Raw genomic sequence first — 21,276 nt, forward strand, 5'->3', positions numbered from 1 at the left:
GAATGACGTAAAGGTACCCAAACGCTCCGCGCGGGGATGGTGAGGAATGTACCCGGAAGCTGAGCAAAAGCCGATCGGGTGAGCTTCTCTACTGGGTCGCTCGTCTCTAGCACCCATGGGGGTGGAGCCTCCCGCGCGGGACCGCAGAGAGCAACCTATGGGCGCGTAGGAGCGGGGGGTCCTGGCAGTCCTTGCGGCGGCGTGAAAGCGAGGTTCCAGGTCTCGAAATGTCTGTGGTCTTCGTGCCAGAGCGCCTGCGCAGCAAAGTTGAGGTGAACCAGGAGACGTTGCGACGGGTGAGCGGCGAAAGGAATCTCTTCGGGGCGGCGGCGGCGGCGTCTTGTCTGCCGGTGACTCCGGGTGGGCCGCGCTCCCTTCCTGCCACTGACCCGTCTGAAGGGAGGGGAGGTTCGTGAAGGCGCTCGGCGCCGAAGGGGCGACCGTGCCAAGGGCGGCTTCGGCCGCGTCAGGCGATCTGCGGGGGGTGCATTGGAAGGTCCCGGGCTGAGGAGACTGTGCTGGAGGGAGCCACGAGGACGTCCCCGGCCTGGCCGTCTAGCAAACCTCGAGGAAGTGGAGAGGAAAATCCAGGCCCAAGCCGGGAATAAAATGGAGGCCGCTTTCCTGATGAGAACAGACAAGCTGACAAAATGGGCTTTGGGATTTATTTATTTATTCGATATTTTTTTTAATGCCGCCCTTCTCTTTAGACTCAGGGCTGCTTACAAACAGGTTAGCAATAGCTAATTAAGGCTGGCTCTAGTTTTGCTAGCAAGGCATTTTCATGCTTTTTGAAAAGTGGTACCCTGCTGATTTATTTATTCGATTTTTATGCGGCCCTTCTCCTTAGATTCAGGGCGGCTTACCACGTTAGCAATGGCACTTTTTTAAACAGAGCCAGCATATTGCCCCCACAATCCGTGTCCCCATTTGACCCACCTCTGAAGGCTGAGTCAACCTTGAGCAGGTGATGAGATTTGAACTGCTGACATGCAGATCCAGCAGTCAGCTTTATATACCGCACTCTGCCCGCTGTGCCACCAATACCGCCTTCTGTATTCCAGTGGGGTCATGTAGGGGTCACGAATGGCTCTATGGGCCAGTGTTTCCCAACCTTGGCAACTTAGCATTTGCTGGCTGGGGAATTCTGGGAGTTGAAGTCCAGATATCTTCAAGTTGCCAAGATTGGGAAACACTGCTACAGGCAAAGGGGGTAATGCAAATCCTAGGGCGGTTTTCCTCAGGTTCCAAAAGTGCATGTGCAAGTGGTATTGTGCATGTGTGAGTACCCACATCCATGATTCAATGCCTGGAGATGAAGAAAATGACCTCCCCTGCCCCCCCCCTCCTGGAGTCATATAACAGCCCATTTCCCAACCTCTAGTGGGCCTGGTAGCATAGTTCCCTCTAAGCTGAGCAGGTGAGCAATCGCTCACTTAAAAATCATCATCAACTCAGTTTTCCAAACCTGCCCAGAAGCCGAGAGGGAAATTTTATTATTATTTCTGTGTCGCCCAGTCCCGAAGGGACTGCCGCTCAGACACTATACTTTTCCGCCCACCCCAAAAAAAATTTAGAGAGAACACTGCCTGGTAGGTCCATTTTCCCCCCTCCACAAGCTCCAGAGGCTTCTCTGGAGCCTGGGGGAGGGCAAAAATGCCCTCCCACTTCCCCAGAGACTCTCCGGAAGCCAAAAATGCCATTGCAGAGCTTCTGGGTGAGCTGAAAATCAGCTGGCCAGCACGCACATGCACATTGGAGCTGAGCTAGGGTAGCACCTTGCTTGTCAGCAGATATGGCTCTGCGTGTCCCCTGTGGCACCTGTGCCATAGGTTTGCCATCACTGTCCTGGGGGTTTTGTCTGAGCTCATCTTAGCTACCTTTCTGGCCTGGCCTAATTGTGGTGCTGGAGTCTCTGAACCAGTCTTTCTGAATGGATTACCAAATCTACATTTCTGATAGCTGTCCCCCTCAGTTTCTTCTTGGGGGCAGGACGACTGGGCCTGGTTCCTGCCTCCCTTAAGACCCCCCCCCCATTTCTCCTTTGGGGGAAATATTCTATCCCTCTTTTTAATACAGTTTTTCACGGGAGATGCGTTCCAATACCACCTGTGAAAAAAAGAATTTCTGTGTACAGGATTAGTACTGTAGAAGAATTTTATGAATTTTTAATGGATTTAAAATTTTCAATGGATTTAAGCCCCCTTTGAAAACCCGCAAAGTAGCGAATCCGCATAAAATGAACCCAAAATTTTTCATTCTCTAGGAGGGAGGGAGGGTGCTGACTTTCTATAGAAGGAACTGCATTTGTATGTAACTTTGCCTCTTGTAATTTTCAGCTGTTGGACGAAAATGATCAGCTGATCCACTGCATTGTGGAGTATCAGAATAAAGGAAGAGCCGCAGAATGTCTCCAGTAAGGACTTTTATTCTGCCAGAAGGACGCATGATTAAATCCCACTCATTTTTCATGCCTGGATCCATTGGTGGCAGGTTGATCACCCTAACCCATTGATAGGTGCTCGGGTGCTAAAAGGGCGCATGCGCTCGAGCCCATACCCATAATGCAATGCTCTCCTCCTGGACATATATGCAAAACGCCACTCTGGCACACATGTGCACAGGCCTCACTTAAGTCTCTGGACTTCCAGTAGGCCTGTTGGGCCTTTTTTCACCCTTCCCAAGCTTCAGGAAAGCCTCCAGAGCCTGTGGATGGCGAAAATGGCCTCTCCACCACCCTCCAAAAGGCTGAAAATTAGCTGCCAGCTCACACATGCCTCGCGTGCCCTCAGATATGACTCTGCATGCGATAGGTTTGTCATCATGGGCCTAAACCTTCGGGTGAAGAGGGGTACCCATATCACATACTCCAGATTATCTGCTGCCATCCGTGAAGTGTGCTGGTTAAATAATTAAATTAAATTGTTACATTGTTCTGTGGCTAGTCCCATTACACTTAGCTGGATGAGAATAATTAAACTGAAATTTAATTGGACAACATGCAGTTAACAAAATACTATTTCAGGTGGAGGTTAATAATAATAATAATAATAATTTATTAGATTTGTATGCCGTCCCTCTCCCAAGACTTGGGGAGGCTCACAACAACTGAACAATATACAGCAGAGGTCCCCAACCTTTTTTGCACCAGGGACCGGCTTTAAGCTAGACCAGTTTTCCACGGCCCGGTGGGGGGGGGGGGGGGGCCTTTGGTCAAATGGGGGTGGGGTTATGGAGGGGTGGAGCTTAGTGACGCAGCCCTCCACACTTCTCCACAGGGTGGGGAGAATCAGGAGGCTCCTTTGGCGGCTGGGGGCTGCCTGGCTTTGTGATTTTGGCTGGGGGGGGAGTTAGGAAGGTCCTACTTCTCCCCCCCCCCAGCCAAAAATTCAAAGCCTATCTGCTGGATATGGGCGATGAGTGGGACAGAGCGGCGCGGAAGCCTCTTGCAGCAGCTGCCACGGCCACCGGCTTCGGCGCCGCTCGTCCCGCTCATCGCCCGTATCCAGCAGATGGGCTTTGAGTTTTTGGCTGGGGGGAGAGAAGTAGGACCTTCCTAAGTCCCCCCCCAGCCAAAAACTCAAAGCCTATCTGCTAGATACGGGCGATGAGTGGGACAGAGCGGCGCGGAAGCCGGTGGCTGTGGCAGCTGCTGCAAGAGGCTTCCGCGCCGCTCTGTCCCACTCATCGCCCGTATCCAGCAGATAGGCTTTGAGTTTTTGGCTGGGGGGGGACTTAGGAAGGTCCTACTTCTCCCCCCCCCAGCCAAAAACTCAAAGCCTATCTGCTGGATACGGGCGATGAGTGGGACAGAGCGGCGCGGAAGCCTCTTGCAGCAGTTGCAACAGCCACCGGCTTCGGCGCCGCTCGTCCCGGTCATCGCCCGTATCCAGCAGATAGGCTTTGAGTTTTTGGCTGGGGGGGGAGAAGTAGGACCTTCCTAACTCCCCCCCAGCCAAAATCACAAAGCCAGGCAGCCCCCAGCCGCCAAAGGAGCCTCCTGATTCTCCCCGCCCTGCCCAACGCCCCACCCTGTCCTGCATAATGTCCTCTGCCGGGAGGGCAGCGGCGCCGCGGACCGGCTGGAAAACCCCAACGGCCCGGTCCGCGGACCGGCGGTTGGGGACCTCTGATATACAGTATAACAAATCCAATAATTAAAAAATTCTGTCTAAAAACCCTTATCATTAAAATCCTAGACTGGCTTACATTATCCTGAAATTGGGAAATCAAAGCAGGTGATTAGATGTATAAATAAGCAGCTTAGTGTTAGGCATCAACTGCAATCCTATGAATACAGGATGGAGCTTGCTTTAGTGACAAGACCCCAGAGATCTTTGGTGGCTGTTGAGGAATCAGAACAGCAGTTCTGAAAATTTAATTGCTTTGTTTTTCTTCCTACAGGCACCAGCACACATTGCACAGAAATCTCATTTATTTGGCTACTATTGCTGATGCATCTCCTTCCCCAAACATAGAGAAGACACCAGAGTGATACCATTCCCAGCACATCTGTATTTACAGAGAATGAGTAAGGGGAGGAAGAGATGGTCAGCTGCACCTGAATCTCAGAACTGAGCTTCCTGTAAAAGAGGACATGCCTTTGCATGATCAGTGAACACTGTTCAAAGTCTTTTGGTGTTGAAAAAGAAAATGCTATTTAAGTCAGTTGCAGTAACATTTCACTGCAGGAAGTCTTGGGGGTCATAGTTTTCACAGGCAGAAGTTTTTTCATATTTCTTCATTTTGCCTTATGCTAAGAATGATTATAGACTATAATTTATTTTAAAACATCTGGAATTATCTTATGTCCTTATGCATTTGGCAATCTAAAAATGTAAATGAGTTTTCAAGTGAAACTGTAGTTGATGCAAAGAACATGGTAATTTCCTGTTGTGTTTTCCAAGTGGCTTTTTTGTTGTTCTTTCTAGATCCATTAGCAGTCTTGAAATGTTCCCTGCTAATAAAACTAAGTAATTTTTATTACGGTATATTAGTTTTATGCCTTTCTGTAATGATTTTTTACATACAATGCAATTCCACCTCCTCTTTTGAATTGTATTTCTTTTGAACAATTTATATCCTTCCTATAGTACATTCCAGTCATGAGTTTCATCCCATCAAGTTTGAGTAGTGGTAACAATGCTATTACTTTTAAGTTCACAGTCTTTGTTCCCCAAACCTTGAGTGTTACGTGTATAAGCAGAAGTTCTTTATGACTCACTCTGGGTAAGGTTCATCTAATGCATTATACCCCATTCCTCATTATTCCCTACCTCCTTTGGTTAGTTGCCTTGGGGTTTGATTTTGGGATTAGGCACTAACAATCCTAGAGATTGATCACCTTCCCCCCTCAGGTGTAGTTTAAAGCCCTTTGGTTTAGCTGAGCCAGTCATCTTCCAAATACATCCCCCCCCTTCTTTTGAGGTGCAGCCCATCCCTTGCCAGAAGCCCTTCACATAGGTAATACAGACTGTTCTCTAGGAATCCGAAGTTCTCTGGAACCATCCCTTAAACTACTGATTTATTTCTAAATTTCTTTGTTCCCTCATTGGATATTGACTTTTTGTTAGAAGTACTGATGAAAACACCAATTGTGCTCCTAACTCCTTAATTTTCTTGCCTGGCTGCTCATAGTCTTTTTATATTGTCTGTGGGCTTGATTACTTTAGTAAGGCTCTCAGCAACATCTTTGATTTTTGCTCCAAGGAGATAACGTAACTCCTTAGATGGATTGTCCTGTCTACAGTCTGCGGATTTGGTTCTCCTGAGAAGTGAATCTATCACCAACACTCACCTTTTTTTTTCCCCCTTGGGAAAGTCTGAGCTACTTTTCTTCAGAATAGCTGATGATGTCCTTCTCCAGGTGTCTGCATGCTTTTTCCCAGGAGGGAGGATATGAAATTGATTGCTCCAGTGGGGCTTCACTGGTCTGGGCTACCCTAGATAGCAGGAAATTTACTCTAGGTGGCTGTTTTCTTCTATGAGTGACATGCTTCTCTCTAAAGGTACAGGTTCATTTCTTCTGGTAGTACAGTAGCTTGTTCCTTATGTTCAATTTGGGTATAGTCATAGAAACATAGAAGACTGACTGCAGAAAAAGACCTCATGGTCCATCTAGTCTGCCCTTATACTATTTCCTGTATTTTATCTTACAATGGATATATGTTTATCCCAGGCATGTTTAAATTCAGTTACTGTGGATTTACCAACCATGTTTGCTGGAAGTTTGTTCCAAGGATCTACTACTCTTTCAGTAAAATAATATTTTCTCACATTGCTTTTGATCTTTCCACCAACTAACTTCAGATTGTGTCCCCTTGTTCTTGTGTTCACTTTCCTATTAAAAACACTTCCCTCCTGAACCTTATTTAACCCTTTAACATATTTAAATGTTTCTATCCTGTCCCCCCTTTTCCTTCTGTCCTCCAGACTATACAGATTTAGTTCATTAAGTCTTTCCTGATACGTTTTATGCTTAAGACCTTCTACCATTCTTGTAGCCCGTCTTTGGACCCGTTCAATTTTGTCAATATCTTTTTGTAGGTGTAGTCTTTTTTGCTTTGGTTGGAGTTTTTCATGTTGTAGGTTGAATCTTAGAGTGATTGGAGTTGCGACTAGATTTTTTACTTTTTCTTCCAAGAAATTAATTAAGTTTACATTTGATAATTTTTTAAAATTAAACATTCTTGAAATTCATCTAAAAATAATTTTCAAAATTCTCCAAAATTTAGGACACTTAAAAAAACTAAACTAAAAGTTTCTATTCTTAAATGTCTTTTAGAATAACAGAGCTAGAAGGGACCTTTGAGGTCTTCCAGTCCGACACCCTGCTCAATCGGGGTCCCTATTTCCAACAAATAGTTGTCTAATCTCTTCTTAAAAACCTCCAGCATCCAAAACTTCTGAAGGCAAGTCATTCCACTGGTTGATGTCATTGGTAGGAAATTTCTTTTTAGTTCTAAGAATTCTCCTTTAGTCCTTTCAGTCTCTCTGGTGGCTAATATTAAGTTAGAACCTAAATGCAAGTGACTCTAGTTATAGTTTGGAATCCACAAATGTATTAGAACATGTTAAAATTATTGTAAAATTATTACTGTATAAATGCATGAAAAATTCCAAAATCATTTATTAGGGATTAAGCAACTTCTTGAATTTGAGGATGATAAAACTCAATCAAATCTGAAAATTCAGCGCATTATAGCACCTGCAGTGCCTGAACATCCATTTTACAATAGCTGTGACACACTCTTTTTGGTAATCTGACAGCTTTTTTAAAACATATCAGTATAGTCAGATGAAACCTACACTACCTATTCATATGCTCCAATAAATGGCTTCTATGTACATGTGGTAAGTGAATATACACCGCAGAATGCACAGCCTAACAATGGACATGACAAGGTAAAAAAAATGAATGCAGGCCTATGGATCAAAGTGTTGTATTATCTGTAAAATAAAGCACACCCTTTATTAAATTAGCATATTCCCGTCTGCATGTACCACCCATTCTTTCTCACACATGGAAAACAATATGCACACAACACTTACTCTTTCTAGCAGAAACAGCCAGAAAGGGAGGGGGGGGGAATAGGATGGAGATGCTGCCAGGGAAAATGATAAGTCCATTGGGAAGAGAACTAATGAGAACAGAAGGGGAAAAAATGGATGGAATGAAAGCAAGGGAATGGAAAATGAAGAGAAGAGAAAGACAAACATGTAAGGTTCACGGTAATTTTCAAGAACAGTTGCGTTTTTTTCAGCAATGTTTTTTGTAGCTTCCACCTATTTGCTTGTTTCCAATACTATAAGACAGATATTCCTCTCCACCCAATCCAACCCCCCTCTGCTAGCACTCAGAATACTTAATGTATTTGGATTGTATTACTGAACCATTACTCATTTATCAGCTGGATATCTGCTAGAACTCCACATTTCCTTTGCACATGTGTCTCCTTGATAACTCGGGGGTCACTCTACTCACTCCTTAACAGATACCACCATAAAGATACTGTTATTCAGGCAGCAGTTAGCTTAGAGTGGGAAAAGATTTAACAGATTCTGAACCGTGTGGTGATCTCTTAAAATAACTTGTGGATAGGATAGGAGCTGGAAGGGACCCTGGAGGTCAGCTAGTCCAGCCCCTTGCTCAACAGAACCTACACTCTTCTACATCAGGGCTGTCAAACTCATGGCCCACGGGCTGGATGCTTCACGCATTGGCTACGGTGCACCCCGTTTAACAAAGAGGGGGGGGAGAGTCATGATACGTCATGTGATGCCATCAGTTCAATGCCCCTGTTCTACATTCTTCCAGATCCACATCAGACCAACTAAACCAAATCTGCCTCTGGGATTGGAGGAGCCCTAGATGTGTTTTCTGTCAAGAAGAACAGAAACTGAAATTCCTCCTCTTCCCAATTACTTGGAGCTTCTCTTGCGACAGATTACCCCTTGATCTACCTTCACCTATCACATGTGTTCCATTTCTGTCAAAATCAACAGAACTTGTCAAGGTAGTAAATGTATTTCGAGGTAACTCAAGTTTCTACTTGAGTTACCTAAAGTTTTTCCAGCTTACTAAGATTTTAGGGTATGCCTGAAGCCTTGTGTGGCCTATGCAGCCATGGTTAAGGATCTCCCAATCCAGAAGACTAACACTGGTGGTGATTAGAACGAGCAGGGATACTTCCAAGATAGGGTTTCCTGTCTACAGCCTTAAATATCTACTATTCAAAGGACTCATGTGTAAGGCTCAGTGGAATAAGAGCGTGTTTTCCCACTATTATTGCTTTCTGGAAGGAAAACAGCACCATTGTAAGAAGACTATTTTATTGGAAAGGACCTTGGAGCTCTTTCAAGACCAACCTCCTGCTCAAGCAGGGTATGAGTGAATTCACTCTATGCATGATGAGGCCCTGGACATAAACCAAGATTATTCAGATTATTCACTAGCCTGATAACTCCTATAATTTCTGTTATCTGACAGAACCTACCTAAAACTGTTTCCAGCTGCTTGCACATTGTTAGATGCAGATATTTCTTCTGAATTATGCCAAGACTAGGCGAGAAGAGCTGGGTTTGGAGTGTTAGGTTTGGGTTTTTTTAAAGTAGGAAGCATGGCTTTTTTATGAGGTCACCTAGAATTGGGTAGACTGATGTCTCTGTATACATTTTGGAAGTCAATGCCAGCCCCAAGAGGAGGAGAGGCAGCCCTGATATTTACACCTCAAGAACGTCCCGTGGAATAGGCAAAATAATGTATGTAAATTTGTCCTAGAAGCTTAAGTGTTTCTAGGCTGAAAGTAATCTGAAAGGGATTTTGTATGTTCATAAGAAAAATGGAGGACTCTTGATACTGACTTATTTTTGTGAAATCTAGATCACTCCAATCCAACTTGTTTTGAGATACCACCGGGGGGGGGGGGGGAAACCTTGTAAACATGCCAGTGGAACCACCTCTATGGCCTTGGTGGCAAAGATATGACCAATGATTTGGAGTTTCCAGAAGTATTTTCCTTTCTATTATCACCAGGGCAGATACAGGGCCTTGAATTATATAATTTAGCTATGCAAAGCGTTCAGGTATCTCTGGTACTGTAGGTCATTTGGGTAAATATTTTTTTAAAAAAGATCTTGAGAAGTCTTTGTTATTTGGGATCTGGACCACTGCTTGTTTTCATTGGTAGTTTGCTTTCCACCGAGAGGCATGGAAGGGGCCTACCTGATGCAATATTCCAAATTGCAGAGAGAGAGAGAGAATTGTAAGACTGCTTAGTCATGGTGAATATGCCGATTGTAATGTAACCTGATTGGCTGACAAAAGTATATATACATAATGCACCTTTGCATAGGTGTGGCTTGTGGCTTTGCTTGAAGCTACTGTGGCTTAGTATGGTTTAGAGCGGCTTGTGAATTAGTATGGCTTGTGGTGGCTGAAGACTTGTAGATGAATATTGTAACAGAATAGTAGATGGAGAATTGTGAGGACTTTGTATACTAACTGCTAGAGAGATAGCTGCAGTGTAAATAGTTAGTGTAGGTTTTCTACAAAAAAAGTAAACATTTTCCTAAGAAACTGCAGTACCTGTCTTCAATTATCTTCAAGACAAAGGTTCCTGATATCCTGGTCTGAGGCAGGCTGGTTAGCTGCTTTGGCTATCTGGGTGGGCTAGGTTCCACAAAACGTTACTCCAACAGATGGCTATGGTTGGGTTCCTTCAGAAATGAGAATTTTATAAAAAAAATTCTGATCAGCACTGTGAGAAACTGGATTGGGATAGACTCTTCATGACATGCATGGAAACCTGTTCCTTCAACAGCTCTTCCTCTCCCTTCCCCCCCTACCCACCTAGAAGCAGAAAAACAGACCCAGCGATCCGGATCCAGTGATCCAGATCCAGTCATAGCAACACCTGTTCTCTGGGCGGTCAATGTTCCTTTTCTAAAAGAACATATTCCCCTTTTGGTCCACATCGGGGGCACCCTTCTTGTACAGGGCAAGGGCTCAAGGATGATATCACCAGGACTCCTAAGGAATCCGCACTGGGCTTTTCAAGGAAGACCCCCTGGGATATGAGGAGAGATGGGGTGGGAGGGCCCTTGCATAGGGAGCCATCTGAGCCATCTGAGATCTCTCCTGAAGTGTTCAAGGTAGTGACAAGATCTACGAGATTTTTAGAGAGCAGCACGATCCACCATAAAGTACAGGGTTGGAGTATCTCCGAGACCGCCTTCTACCACATACCTCCCATTGACCGGTCAGAGCACACAGGGTTGTCCTCCTTTGGGTCCCATCAGCTAAACAATGTCGGCTGGTGGATCCGCGGGTGAGAGCCTTCTCTGTGGTGGCCCTGACTCTGGAATCAGCTACCTCCTGAGATCCGCACTGCCCCCACTTTATTGGCCTTCTGGAAAGCTGTAAAGACCTGGCTTTTCCGACAGACCTGGGGTCATTGACTTTGGGTGGATGATTAGCGAGATCGGTCCATGAATGGACTTCCTATTAGTCTCCGGACACAATTCAAGGTGTTGGTTATTACCTATAAAGCCCTACACGGCTCAGGGCCAGGCTATTTACGGGACCGTCTCTTGCCACACACCTCCCAGAGACCAATAAGAGCTCACAGAGTTAGTCCCGTCGACTAAGCAATACAGGTTGGCAGGATTGTGGGGGAGGGCCTTCTCTGTGGCTGCCCCAGCTCTATGGAATCAACTGCCCCCCACCCGATGTCCATACTGCTCCCATCCTACTGGCCTTCCGCAAGACCTTGAAGACCTGGCTTTGCCGGCAGGCCTGGAGGCTATGAATTGACATCTATCATGACCAAATTGTGTAAATAGTATGCATGTATGCTGATCAGATAGTTTAACTGTGGGTTTTAGTTGGGGTTTTATAGTTTTAGACTTTATATTTGACTTCTTTTTTTATTGTATTTGTAATTTTATATTATTGTAAGACACCCTGAATCCTTCGGGATAAAATAAAAATATAAAATAAATGTATGGATGGCTGCAATTATTTTAAATTGAAATGTCTTTTATATTGTTCTGTAGCTGTTTTTATTCTGAGCCACCCTGATTAAATTTGATTAAATAAGTAAATATTTAACTAAAGTGGAAAGGCTGGAGAGCTCCTGCAGTGGATAATGGAGCAGGCAGGTATCTGGCAGACCCCCTACTCCTGCCTTGGGAAGGTTGAATCAATTGAACTGTAGAATCAGTGCAGTAGGAGCTGCCTCCTAACTTCCAGTAGGAGCAAGTATTTTACTCTCACCTAGGGCACCCCTGTCTGCTGGAATGAGTAGGAGCCCAGCCAACGTTTCTCGGCCTCAGCAGAAGAATAACTTTCAACATAATTGCACTCGTTATCTTTTGGATAGATCTCATTTTAACACAATATAATCTATTATTAAAGGTATATCTTTAATAAAGCAAATAGGGTAGTTTTTACTTACAGGTGCTTCAACATTAAAAACCAAAGGTACAGTTCCAGTTCCAAAGCATTAGTTATTCACATAAGTACTGCATTAAAAGATAACCTGACTAAGCACCATGCCCCTTGCGCCTGGCTGTGGGAGACCTTGCTTGCCAAGACTTGGGTAAATTATAGGTGTTCAGAATAACTGGAAGCAGTGGATGATGCAGCACCTACCAGACAGAAAATGATTCACCTGCATTTCCACTAGTTAACTTCAATTTTAGAAAATTGCCAATGTTTGCATTTGTCACTCAACTGCCACAGCAGCTTAAAATGCTCTATAGGAAATTGCAACACAACATATATCTGTACTTGAAAGCCTTGTGACATACAACTGCAATCAATTTTAGGTCCAATACAAGTTTTCAATTGTATACTTGAGGAGACTCAAAATCACTTTTAAATTCACCAACATTTTAGCAGAAAAGTACAGAACATTAACAATGTACAGACAGAAGCCACACTGATTGTGCAAAGCACATGACTGTAAAGTTATGCACAGCAAACAGTTCTGTAAACATGGTAAGGATGGGATTTCAGGAAACAAGATGACCATATCATAAATACAGGCAACATTGGCATCCTTAACCAGCACAAAGAGTAACATTTTAGGCCCGCCAAACGGCGCACAAGCAGAGGGTGGAAGGGTTTTTATGCTGTCCACCCCAACATTTAGTGTTTGTGTGCATATATATATATATATATATGCATATATATACGCACATACATATGCACGCACGCATGTGTATACATATATGTATATGTGTGTGTGTGTATATATATATATATATATATACACACACACACACATATATATATACACATACATACAGATACATATATATATGCATATATATGTATATAGCTGTGTTTGTGTGTGTGTGTGTATATATATATATATATATAAATTTGGTATCTTTAATATACACATGTAAGTTTGTAGAAAATGGGAACTTAAATGTGCTTTTATCTTCATCAAAAACTATGTGTATTTATAACTAATAACCCATTTTATTTGTCAATGTATTAGAATGATATGAATTAAGAAAATATAAAAATAATATTAATACTGTCAAAAACCTTTATACCAGAAAATATTGTGGTTTATAATTACTCTTTCAAAGATGAAATATGAAAATTTAAATAGGTTTTATAAAGACTTCTCTCACTTCAATTAATATACAATGGGATCGCTATACATATTTACCTTTCTCCCATTTGAAGCACCAGTCATTCCCCAGATCCACTTTGGTTGGAAGATATTTCTAATTCCACAGGTTCATTTATTTAATGGCACATATTGACTGTAAGTACTTTAATTCTTAGCACTATAAAAAATAGTGTTTTAAGTTCTCTCTCTTCTGAGCCAGCTCATGTTTTTACACACTAAGTCTAGCATTGAAATAAGACTTATATTTGCAAGCAGTTTTAACTATTCTTTCATATATTTAAGGAGCACTGTATGGATAATGCCTTTGGCCAAATGTAGGAGTATTAAACGTAGTGTCATAAACCCACCAAAAGGACTTCATGGAGGTGGATGGTGCTCACGGCTTGGCCAGGTCACTTTTCACAGACTTTGAGTGGTTCCAGCTGTTTTGCACAAACTAGATAACTGGAAAGAGTTAGGTTTTCAGTCCTCGTTTGCTCCACTCCTGTTTCAAAGAGTTTGCAGCATATTAACAACCACTGCATTAAAAAAGCTGTCACAGCCTGTGAAAGTCATGGAGCGAAGACTTTATAATTTGGTCAATTAGAAATCTGAAGAAAATGAGCATTGAGCAAAACTGCTAGATTGGCTTAAAAATACTCAAATCTGTTTTAGCAAGAAATGGCAACTATAAATCTATATGAAAAAATAGCTATAAAATACAGTGTTTTCTGTGGTAAGAGTGTCACCATTTGTTACCGGGGGCATATTTCGTATGCTTTAAAAGGGTCACAGTTTAGGCTGTTGTGTAGACACTGTGTGCCAAGGGCTGCAATGGAGAGGCTTCACTGCCAAAGCTGTCACCCCCAACCCCCCCACCCAGCAGACAGAAACCAAGCAAACCCGGATCATACCAAAGACTTTGGTCCTCGGCTGCGGCTTCTCCGGAGGGACAGGAGGAAACGGGGGCATCAGTACTGCGGCAGATAAGATGGCCGACGCTCGTGCTTGCCCAGAAAAGGTTTGAAGCCCTTGTGCCCCTGCTTGTGCTGAGCCAGGGGCAATGGTGGCGACTGCGGAGGCGGCTGGGTGTAGGCAAAGGGGGAGGCCATCCCTGTGGGTGGAGGGCAGTCGTGGGTGGCTGACCAAACGGGAGACGGCAGCATCTGCATGGTGTCGTTCCAGTGGCTGGCAGGGCTGCTTAGCTGATATAAGGACATGTTCTGACCCAGCTGCGTGTGCTGCCAGGGAGCCTTCGGGGGCCAGGTTTTTGTTTTGTTGTCCTGCAAGAGGAAGGAGGACATCTGAGGACATCACGCTCAGCCCCCAAGCCAGGGGAAAAGGACAAGCATGCAGACATGGGCACTTTCCCCCAACTAAACCCCTCCCTGTTTTTTTATAGCATTTAGACTTCTATGCTGCTTGATAGTGCTTTTTTCTATCTATCTATCTATCTATCTATCTATCTATCTATCTATCTATCTATCTATCTATCTATCCATCCATCCATCCATCCATCCATCCATCCATCCATCCATCCATCCATCCATCCATGATTTGATTTGATTTCTATGCCACCCTTCTCGAAGTGACTCAGGGTGGCGTACAATATTATAACTACAACAATATATAAAAGAAATCTAAATTACCAATTACTAAAAGTGTTAAAAACCCCATATACAGTCATACGCATTCATCCAATTCAATCATTCATAATATCGGCTGGAGAAAGTCTCATGGCTCATGGTATCCATGCCTGCTGGCAGAGGTGGGTCTTCAGAGTTTTATGAAAAACCAGGAGGGAGGGGTCAGAGGGAGTTCGTTCCAGAGGACCAGGGCCGCCACAGAGAAGGCTCTTCCCCTAAGCCCCGCCAAGTGACTGTCTGGCCAACAGGACCTTGAGAAGGCTGGCTCTGTGGGACCTAACCGGCCACTGGGATACATGAGGCAGAAAACGATCCCGAAAGTAATCTTGTCCTAAGCCATGTAGGGGTTTATAGGTCATAACCAGCACTTTGAATTGCGCCCGGAGACCAATTGGTAGCCAGTGCAGCTCACGGAGTGATGCTGAAATGTGAGGAGATCTTGATAGCCCCACTATTTGGCAGCCCTCTCTAAGCAGTTTACAAAATCAGTCTCTTGCCCCCAACAATCTGGGTCCTCATTTTACCCACCTCAGAAGGACAGCAGGTTGAGTCAACCTTGAGCCGGTGGTGAGATTTGAACTGCTGAACTACAGCTAGCAGCTAGCTGAAGTAGCCTGCAAGACTGCGCTCTAACCACTGTGCCATCCCGTCTCTTGGCTTTAACGGGATCTTAAATCAGCTCTTAACATAGCCTTTCACATCATTGTTCATGCAATTAATTGCTTAATGGTTCATTCAACCATTTCTTTACAGTTCTGGGGAAAAAAGCATGAAACCCTAAAATAAATCTGTCCCTCAACAATCTTGGTCCCAGGTAGGCCAATGCTGTCTTGTAAGATCATTCTATATTAGCCCTGCCACCTTCCTTTCTCTTGGACGGAGCACAATGGTCTAGTAAAAGTGCCCCTGGGCTGCCCTTTAAACATCCACCTGGAAGGGGAATTTCTGGGAAGGTTTTCCAAGAGAGACGACCTCTCATGTCCACCCCTGGCCTTAGTACCTGCCCTCCAACTGACCCTTCCTGCATTTAAGGCTTCCTCTTTTGGGCCTTCTCTGGCTAGGGGAGGAAATGCAGAGAAGCTGTCATGGTGCTGGATATTTTTCTGCAATGAAGGTTTTCTAGAGGTGTCAGCCAATCTAAGCTCCTCACTCAAATGGTTTTCCTGCCAAACCCCAAATCTGGCTGTGGAAAAACAAAGAGGGGTAATCACTATAATTCCCTAAAGAAACAACCTTATGAGCAACCGCATAATACATTTTGTTTATACAATAAAAGTAAGCCACTTGAAATAAATTCCATTAGCTCAAAGAGAATGGGGCCTTTAATCGAGGAAGTTTGTTTAAGAAAGTGGCTTAATCTTAGTCTCCATTTGTTTCAAGGGGCTGCTTTTGAAAACGTTTGACCCGCAAGCCAACATTCAACGCATGCCTTCTGCTCTCGGCCTCTTTAAGAGGCACCCTATTCAGTTCAAGACTTGCCTGGTTATGATCATCCACAGTGGAAAGGAGTGGTGGTGAAGAAAGTGTGCTTGTGTCTTGTTCCCCACTGCTGTGTTTTCTGAAAAAATCAAAAAATAAAAATGTTGATTGATTTAGTAAATATGTTTGCCGCCCACCTCTCTTCGAAGCGATTTACAAGCAATAAATGATTTACATATATTCCTCTCAATGAAGGGGAAATGTCATGATAGTTTAATGGGGGGGGGGGGGAAACCCGTTTAATTTATGCAATTCTTTTTCAGTAATTCTATAGTAATACTGAAAGAAGACATTGCATCTCCAAATATGGCGGACAAAGGGATCCCCCCATTAACTAATTTCATTCAGTGGAGATACAACCTACCTATTCACACACAGGGCTCTGAGAATTCTACCGAGTCTTCTGAGAGGGGCGGCATACAAATCTAATAAATTATTATTATTATTATTATTATTATTATTATTATTATTATTATTATTATGTCAATACAACTTAGCAAACGAGATCACTATGCTGGATTTCGTATTTCATCACCAGCCGGGCGCTTCCCCAAGCACCTAGGACTGCGTGATGTAGCGGCGAATTATGTTTGCCAATCCCAGTAAAGTGGCCTTTTGCAATTGACAGATGGAGATTTTGTCAATTCCGATGGTTTTCAAATGTCCGCTGAGATCCTTTGGCACTGCACCCAGCGTGCCAAGTACCACTGGGATCACTTTCACTGGCTTATGCCAGAGTCATTGCAGCTCGATTTTTAGATCTTCATATTTCACTTATTATTATTATTATTATTATTATTATTATTACTACTACTACTACTACTACTACTACTTCTTCAGCATTCCATCAATTAGCATCCTAGTATTTGTTGTGAGTGCTCTTCATCCAACTTTGGTAATGATAGATTCTGAGGAGGATGGGCCAGGCCCATCTTGGTACACTGGGCCAGTGGTGTTGCCAGCTGATGCAGAGAGTGAGAATGAGGGAGAAACAGACCTGGATGAACCCGAAGAGTGACCAGAGGTGGCAGACATGCCAATGACAGTAGAGTCTAAAGATCTGGAACCTTTGCTAGATGCCCGCTTTAGAAGGTTAAGAAAAAGACAAGAATACTTGTATGGAAAAAGGAAATAGTCTGTAGTTTCTAACTCTAGGGAATTGTTGACCACTCCCCATAGATATTTAAGGGTGGTGTATGGGTAATTCAGAGTGGAGTGTCAATGTTTTGCAATGGAGTTGGATGATGTTTGAGATTTCAGACAGGTTATGCTAGCCCACTGTTATTTTCCTGCTAAAATCCGTGGAGTAAAAGTGCCCTGTCTATGGAGATGCTGGGAAGCTGTAAAACTAAGTCTGTGAAACTGGAGACTCCTTATCCCATGAAGGAATTCACAATTAGCTTTGATCTTTGGCAGCAATCTAGCCCCGAGACTGTTATCCTTTAATGACTCTCACTCACATGAATGAATTTGGCTTGTATAAATGAGACTTTCTATATAAAAGGATTGATTTGAAATACCAATGTGTGAATTCCTCTTTTGTTCTCAAGCTGCGAAGGCTGGGATAGAACCAGTATTCATCTAGAATAACTGGGAAGTCATAATTGCTCCCCGTATCCTCTCTAAGCTAGGAGCAATCTCGCTGCACCCAGCCAAGAATTCATCCAGTTCAAGTATGTTTAATAATGACCTGCTGGATATGTAAGCAAAGATTCAACCTGCCCTGCAAACCCAGGTCTTCACGTTACCCTCAGGAGGCATCCATGCATCCAACAACTGTGTGAACACATTTACTGGCCCTGACCTCAGCTCTGTTCTTTTGTTACCTGGACAGGTGAGACATTCCCACACAGACTTTTTTCATATAATTATTTTAAGCAATTATCTTGACTCTGCAAAAGCAGGGGCATCACAACTGACCTATTTGAATTCTGCCTCTCAGCCCCTCATTTACCATGACACTCTATATAATAGGTTGAGGCAGCACCACACAGGAATCAATTCAGGGGCAGTATTCTGTGCAGAGCCCTTGGAGCGAAATCCCCAACTCAAAAATCCTTTATTTTATAAATAAAGCAAACTTTTTATTGATATAAGCACACATAACGAAAGCAGGTTTTAAAAGACTGAGAATGGGTGTTATTGAGGCAGAAATCGTGGTTTTAAAGCTTCGTTCAAGCACACCCCCAGTTTCACATCTCCTCCGTTGAATCTCCACACCCCATTTCCCAAGATCCTTTCACTTTATAATGCTGGGAAGTGACATCATACCACAAAGAGGCTAAGTCAATTCATTAATACCTTTTACTATGTAACTCCTCTCGCCTTCTGCGCAATCTCCTATAGCAGTGATGGCGAACATTTTTTTCCCCGGGTGCCGAAAGAGCGTGGGTGCGTGCTATCACACATGCACAAGTGCCCACACCCATAATTCAATTCCTGGGGAGGGTGAAAACAGTTTCCCTCACCTCCCAGAGACCCTCTGGAGGCTGGAAATAACCTGTTTCCCAACTTCTGGTGGGCCCAGTAGGTTCATGTTTCACTCTCCCCAGGCTCCAAAGGCTTCCCTGGAGCCTGGGGATGGTAAAAATCCCCTCCCCATCCCCCCATAGGCTCTCTGGAAGCCAAAAACACCCTCCCAGAGCCTCTGTGAGAGCCGAAAACCAGCTGGCCGGCACACACATGCATGTTGGAGCTGAGCTAGGGCAACAGCTTGCGTGCCAGCAGATATGGCTCCATGTGCCACCTGTGGCACCTGTGCCATAGGTTCGCCATCACTCTCCTCTATCCACTGACTTTCCACTCTCATGTCTCCCTCATCCTCCGACTGGGACCACTCCTCCATTGACATATCAGCCACCTCTATGGTTCCTCAGGCTCACTCAGGTCACTTTCTCCCTCACTCCCGCTCTCTGCTTCAGCTGGCAACCCCCTTGGGTATCCAGGGGGGCCTGGCTCATCCTCCTCTGAATCTGACATGACCTGAGGTGGACAAGGAGCACTCACAACAGGCAGAAAGAGAGAGATCTGAATTTCGAAAGAGAGCTGCTTCTGGGATTCCTGCTAGGGCAAGGGGGAAAACTAAGGTTAAGACAGACAGCTCTTCTGCAGCACAAAGATCCCTCTGTTTGACATACCTTCTTTGCTTGACAGCAGCCACAATGTCAGGCCCTGAGAACATGGAAAACAAACTGTCTCCGTTGGCTGAGGAGGCCTCGTCACTGGAGCTGGCAGAGTCCCCCTGAGTCCCTGACCAGCTGCTGGTCATCTCCCTACAAAGAAACAGCAAGGCAGGGTTGAGAGAGGCTGTTGCTGGGCAAAACGGGCTTCTTGCACTCCCTATTCAGAGTCACTCTTGATAGGGAAAGATCTCAAAGGACAATTTCAAATTCGCCAGACTGCAAAGTAAAATGCAGAATTTATCTTGTAGCTTACGTTCCTATGTTTGGAATTATTCTTAGCTAAGTATCCTGAGCATTTAAAAGGAATAAAACAGAGGCATTGCTTATCTGTATGTACCATTTTGAACCTAAGAGAAGTTCAACATGAAAATTTAATCTAAAAAATAAAATGTATTGGATCAACAAAACATCTTCATAATGATCAATTAAAACCAATTTACTTAATTTCTGTTAACAGTATGTGCAGTACAAAGGAGAGTTGCCAAAGGTTCCTTACCCATCTGTGAAATACTCTGGGAAGGGCCAGGTCCTGTGTAGGTCATCAGAATGAGACCAGTTGCTACGTGCATTGCTGGGGCGACGAAAGTGTTGTGCCTGCCTTTTCTGTTGCATGGCCTGGCTGACCCCAGCCACATAGCGGGCAAACTCTGGATCTGAGCCAACTGGGCAGAAAAAAAGGAATCTCTATTAGTCAGCTCTTTCTTCCCCAATTATCCCTTTATTTCATTCTTTATGCTTAGCGAGCCACCCCTCAGTGTGTGCCTGCATCCATGGACCCGCATAAGAAACCAGTTAGTATGGTGTACAAAAATATGGGGGAAAATATGGGAAAATTGGTACAAATGGCTCAAAACAGAAAAAAATACATAAAAGCAAAACTAGACATTCCTTCCTTGCATACCCAAATAAAATGAAAATATAGAAACATTGCACCATAAACCGATGGAAAATGAAACTAAAAATGAATCCGTATCTTCCTCACAAATATGCAAAATGAATACAACATAATATACAGATCTAAATAAAACAAACATACAAATTCACATACTACATACAAATACTTAACATTAGGTCGTTGATAGTGAGAGTCAACAATACGGTTGACAAATTATGTGTTCCATATAACAAATAAATATATGTACGTAGTGAAATAAAATATAAATTGATGATAAGCAAATAACTATATCTACGGAGACTACTGAGGGGCGGCATACAAATCTAATGAATGAATGAATGAATGAATGAATGAATGAATGAATGAATGAATGAATGAATGAATGAATAAAATCTATGTGCATATAAAGAACACTACCGAAACTGAATATGTTTTATATGTTGTCCAAGTTTATATGTTCATTTGTCTGATTTTCTTGGGGGGGTTTTGGTATGTTTTGTTTAATTTTTTTCTTTTCTTTTTATTTTTATATGTAGAAACTTAATAAAGATTATTTTTAAAAAATAAACCAGTTAGTAGTACAGAATGTTTGCTGAACACTGAATATTCAGCACTTCACAGAAAAGTGCTTTCCTGGCAATTTGTCTTTGTGCAATGCAAGCCATGAGCAAAGCAGCAACACAGCCGATCACCAGTCTAGTGGAAGCGGTGATGGCCCGATGCCCATGGAAAACTTTCTTTGCTGGCCGGAAAAGGAATGCAAATAAAACAATCATCATAAAAAGCTGCTGTTAGTTGCTTACAAAAGCAGTTGTGTCCTCAAGGGCATAAACACAGATTACCTCACCATGCTGGAAAAACAATAACAAAGTAAAGCAATTCAGATCAAAGGAGGAAAGAAAATTTCACGTTAAACTCAAAATCGGGCTGCCCCTACATAGAAA

General features: G+C 43.6%; 2 protein-coding genes across 5 annotated transcripts in view; one reads left to right on the forward strand and one right to left on the reverse strand.

Annotated features, from left to right (window-relative positions):
- Positions 1–7,484, forward strand: SS18L2 (SS18 like 2). Its single transcript, XM_070760655.1, has 3 exons — positions 1–296; positions 2,340–2,416; positions 4,405–7,484. The coding sequence occupies exons 1-3, from the start codon at positions 228–230 to the stop codon at positions 4,493–4,495; spliced, it is 237 nt and encodes a 78-aa protein (XP_070616756.1). The 5' UTR covers positions 1–227; the 3' UTR covers positions 4,496–7,484.
- Positions 7,113–21,276, reverse strand: part of GARRE1 (granule associated Rac and RHOG effector 1) — a 73,569-nt gene continuing 59,405 nt past the window's right edge. For 3 of the 4 annotated variants that reach the window (XM_070760651.1, XM_070760653.1, XM_070760654.1), the window contains 4 exons: positions 19,934–20,099; positions 19,393–19,527; positions 16,256–16,334; positions 11,907–14,413 (listed from right to left, as the gene is read on the reverse strand). In XM_070760651.1, coding sequence (XP_070616752.1) covers positions 14,102–14,413; positions 16,256–16,334; positions 19,393–19,527; positions 19,934–20,099 — 692 coding nt within the window. In that variant the 3' untranslated portion in view covers positions 11,907–14,101. Of the gene's footprint in view, positions 10,219–11,906; positions 14,414–16,255; positions 16,335–19,392; positions 19,528–19,933; positions 20,100–21,276 lie in introns of those variants that run through there. The other variant, XR_011559828.1, reaches the window with a different exon arrangement.

This window comes from Erythrolamprus reginae, chromosome 9 (genome assembly GCF_031021105.1).
Source record: "Erythrolamprus reginae isolate rEryReg1 chromosome 9, rEryReg1.hap1, whole genome shotgun sequence".
Classification (NCBI taxonomy): domain Eukaryota; kingdom Metazoa; phylum Chordata; class Lepidosauria; order Squamata; family Dipsadidae; genus Erythrolamprus; species Erythrolamprus reginae.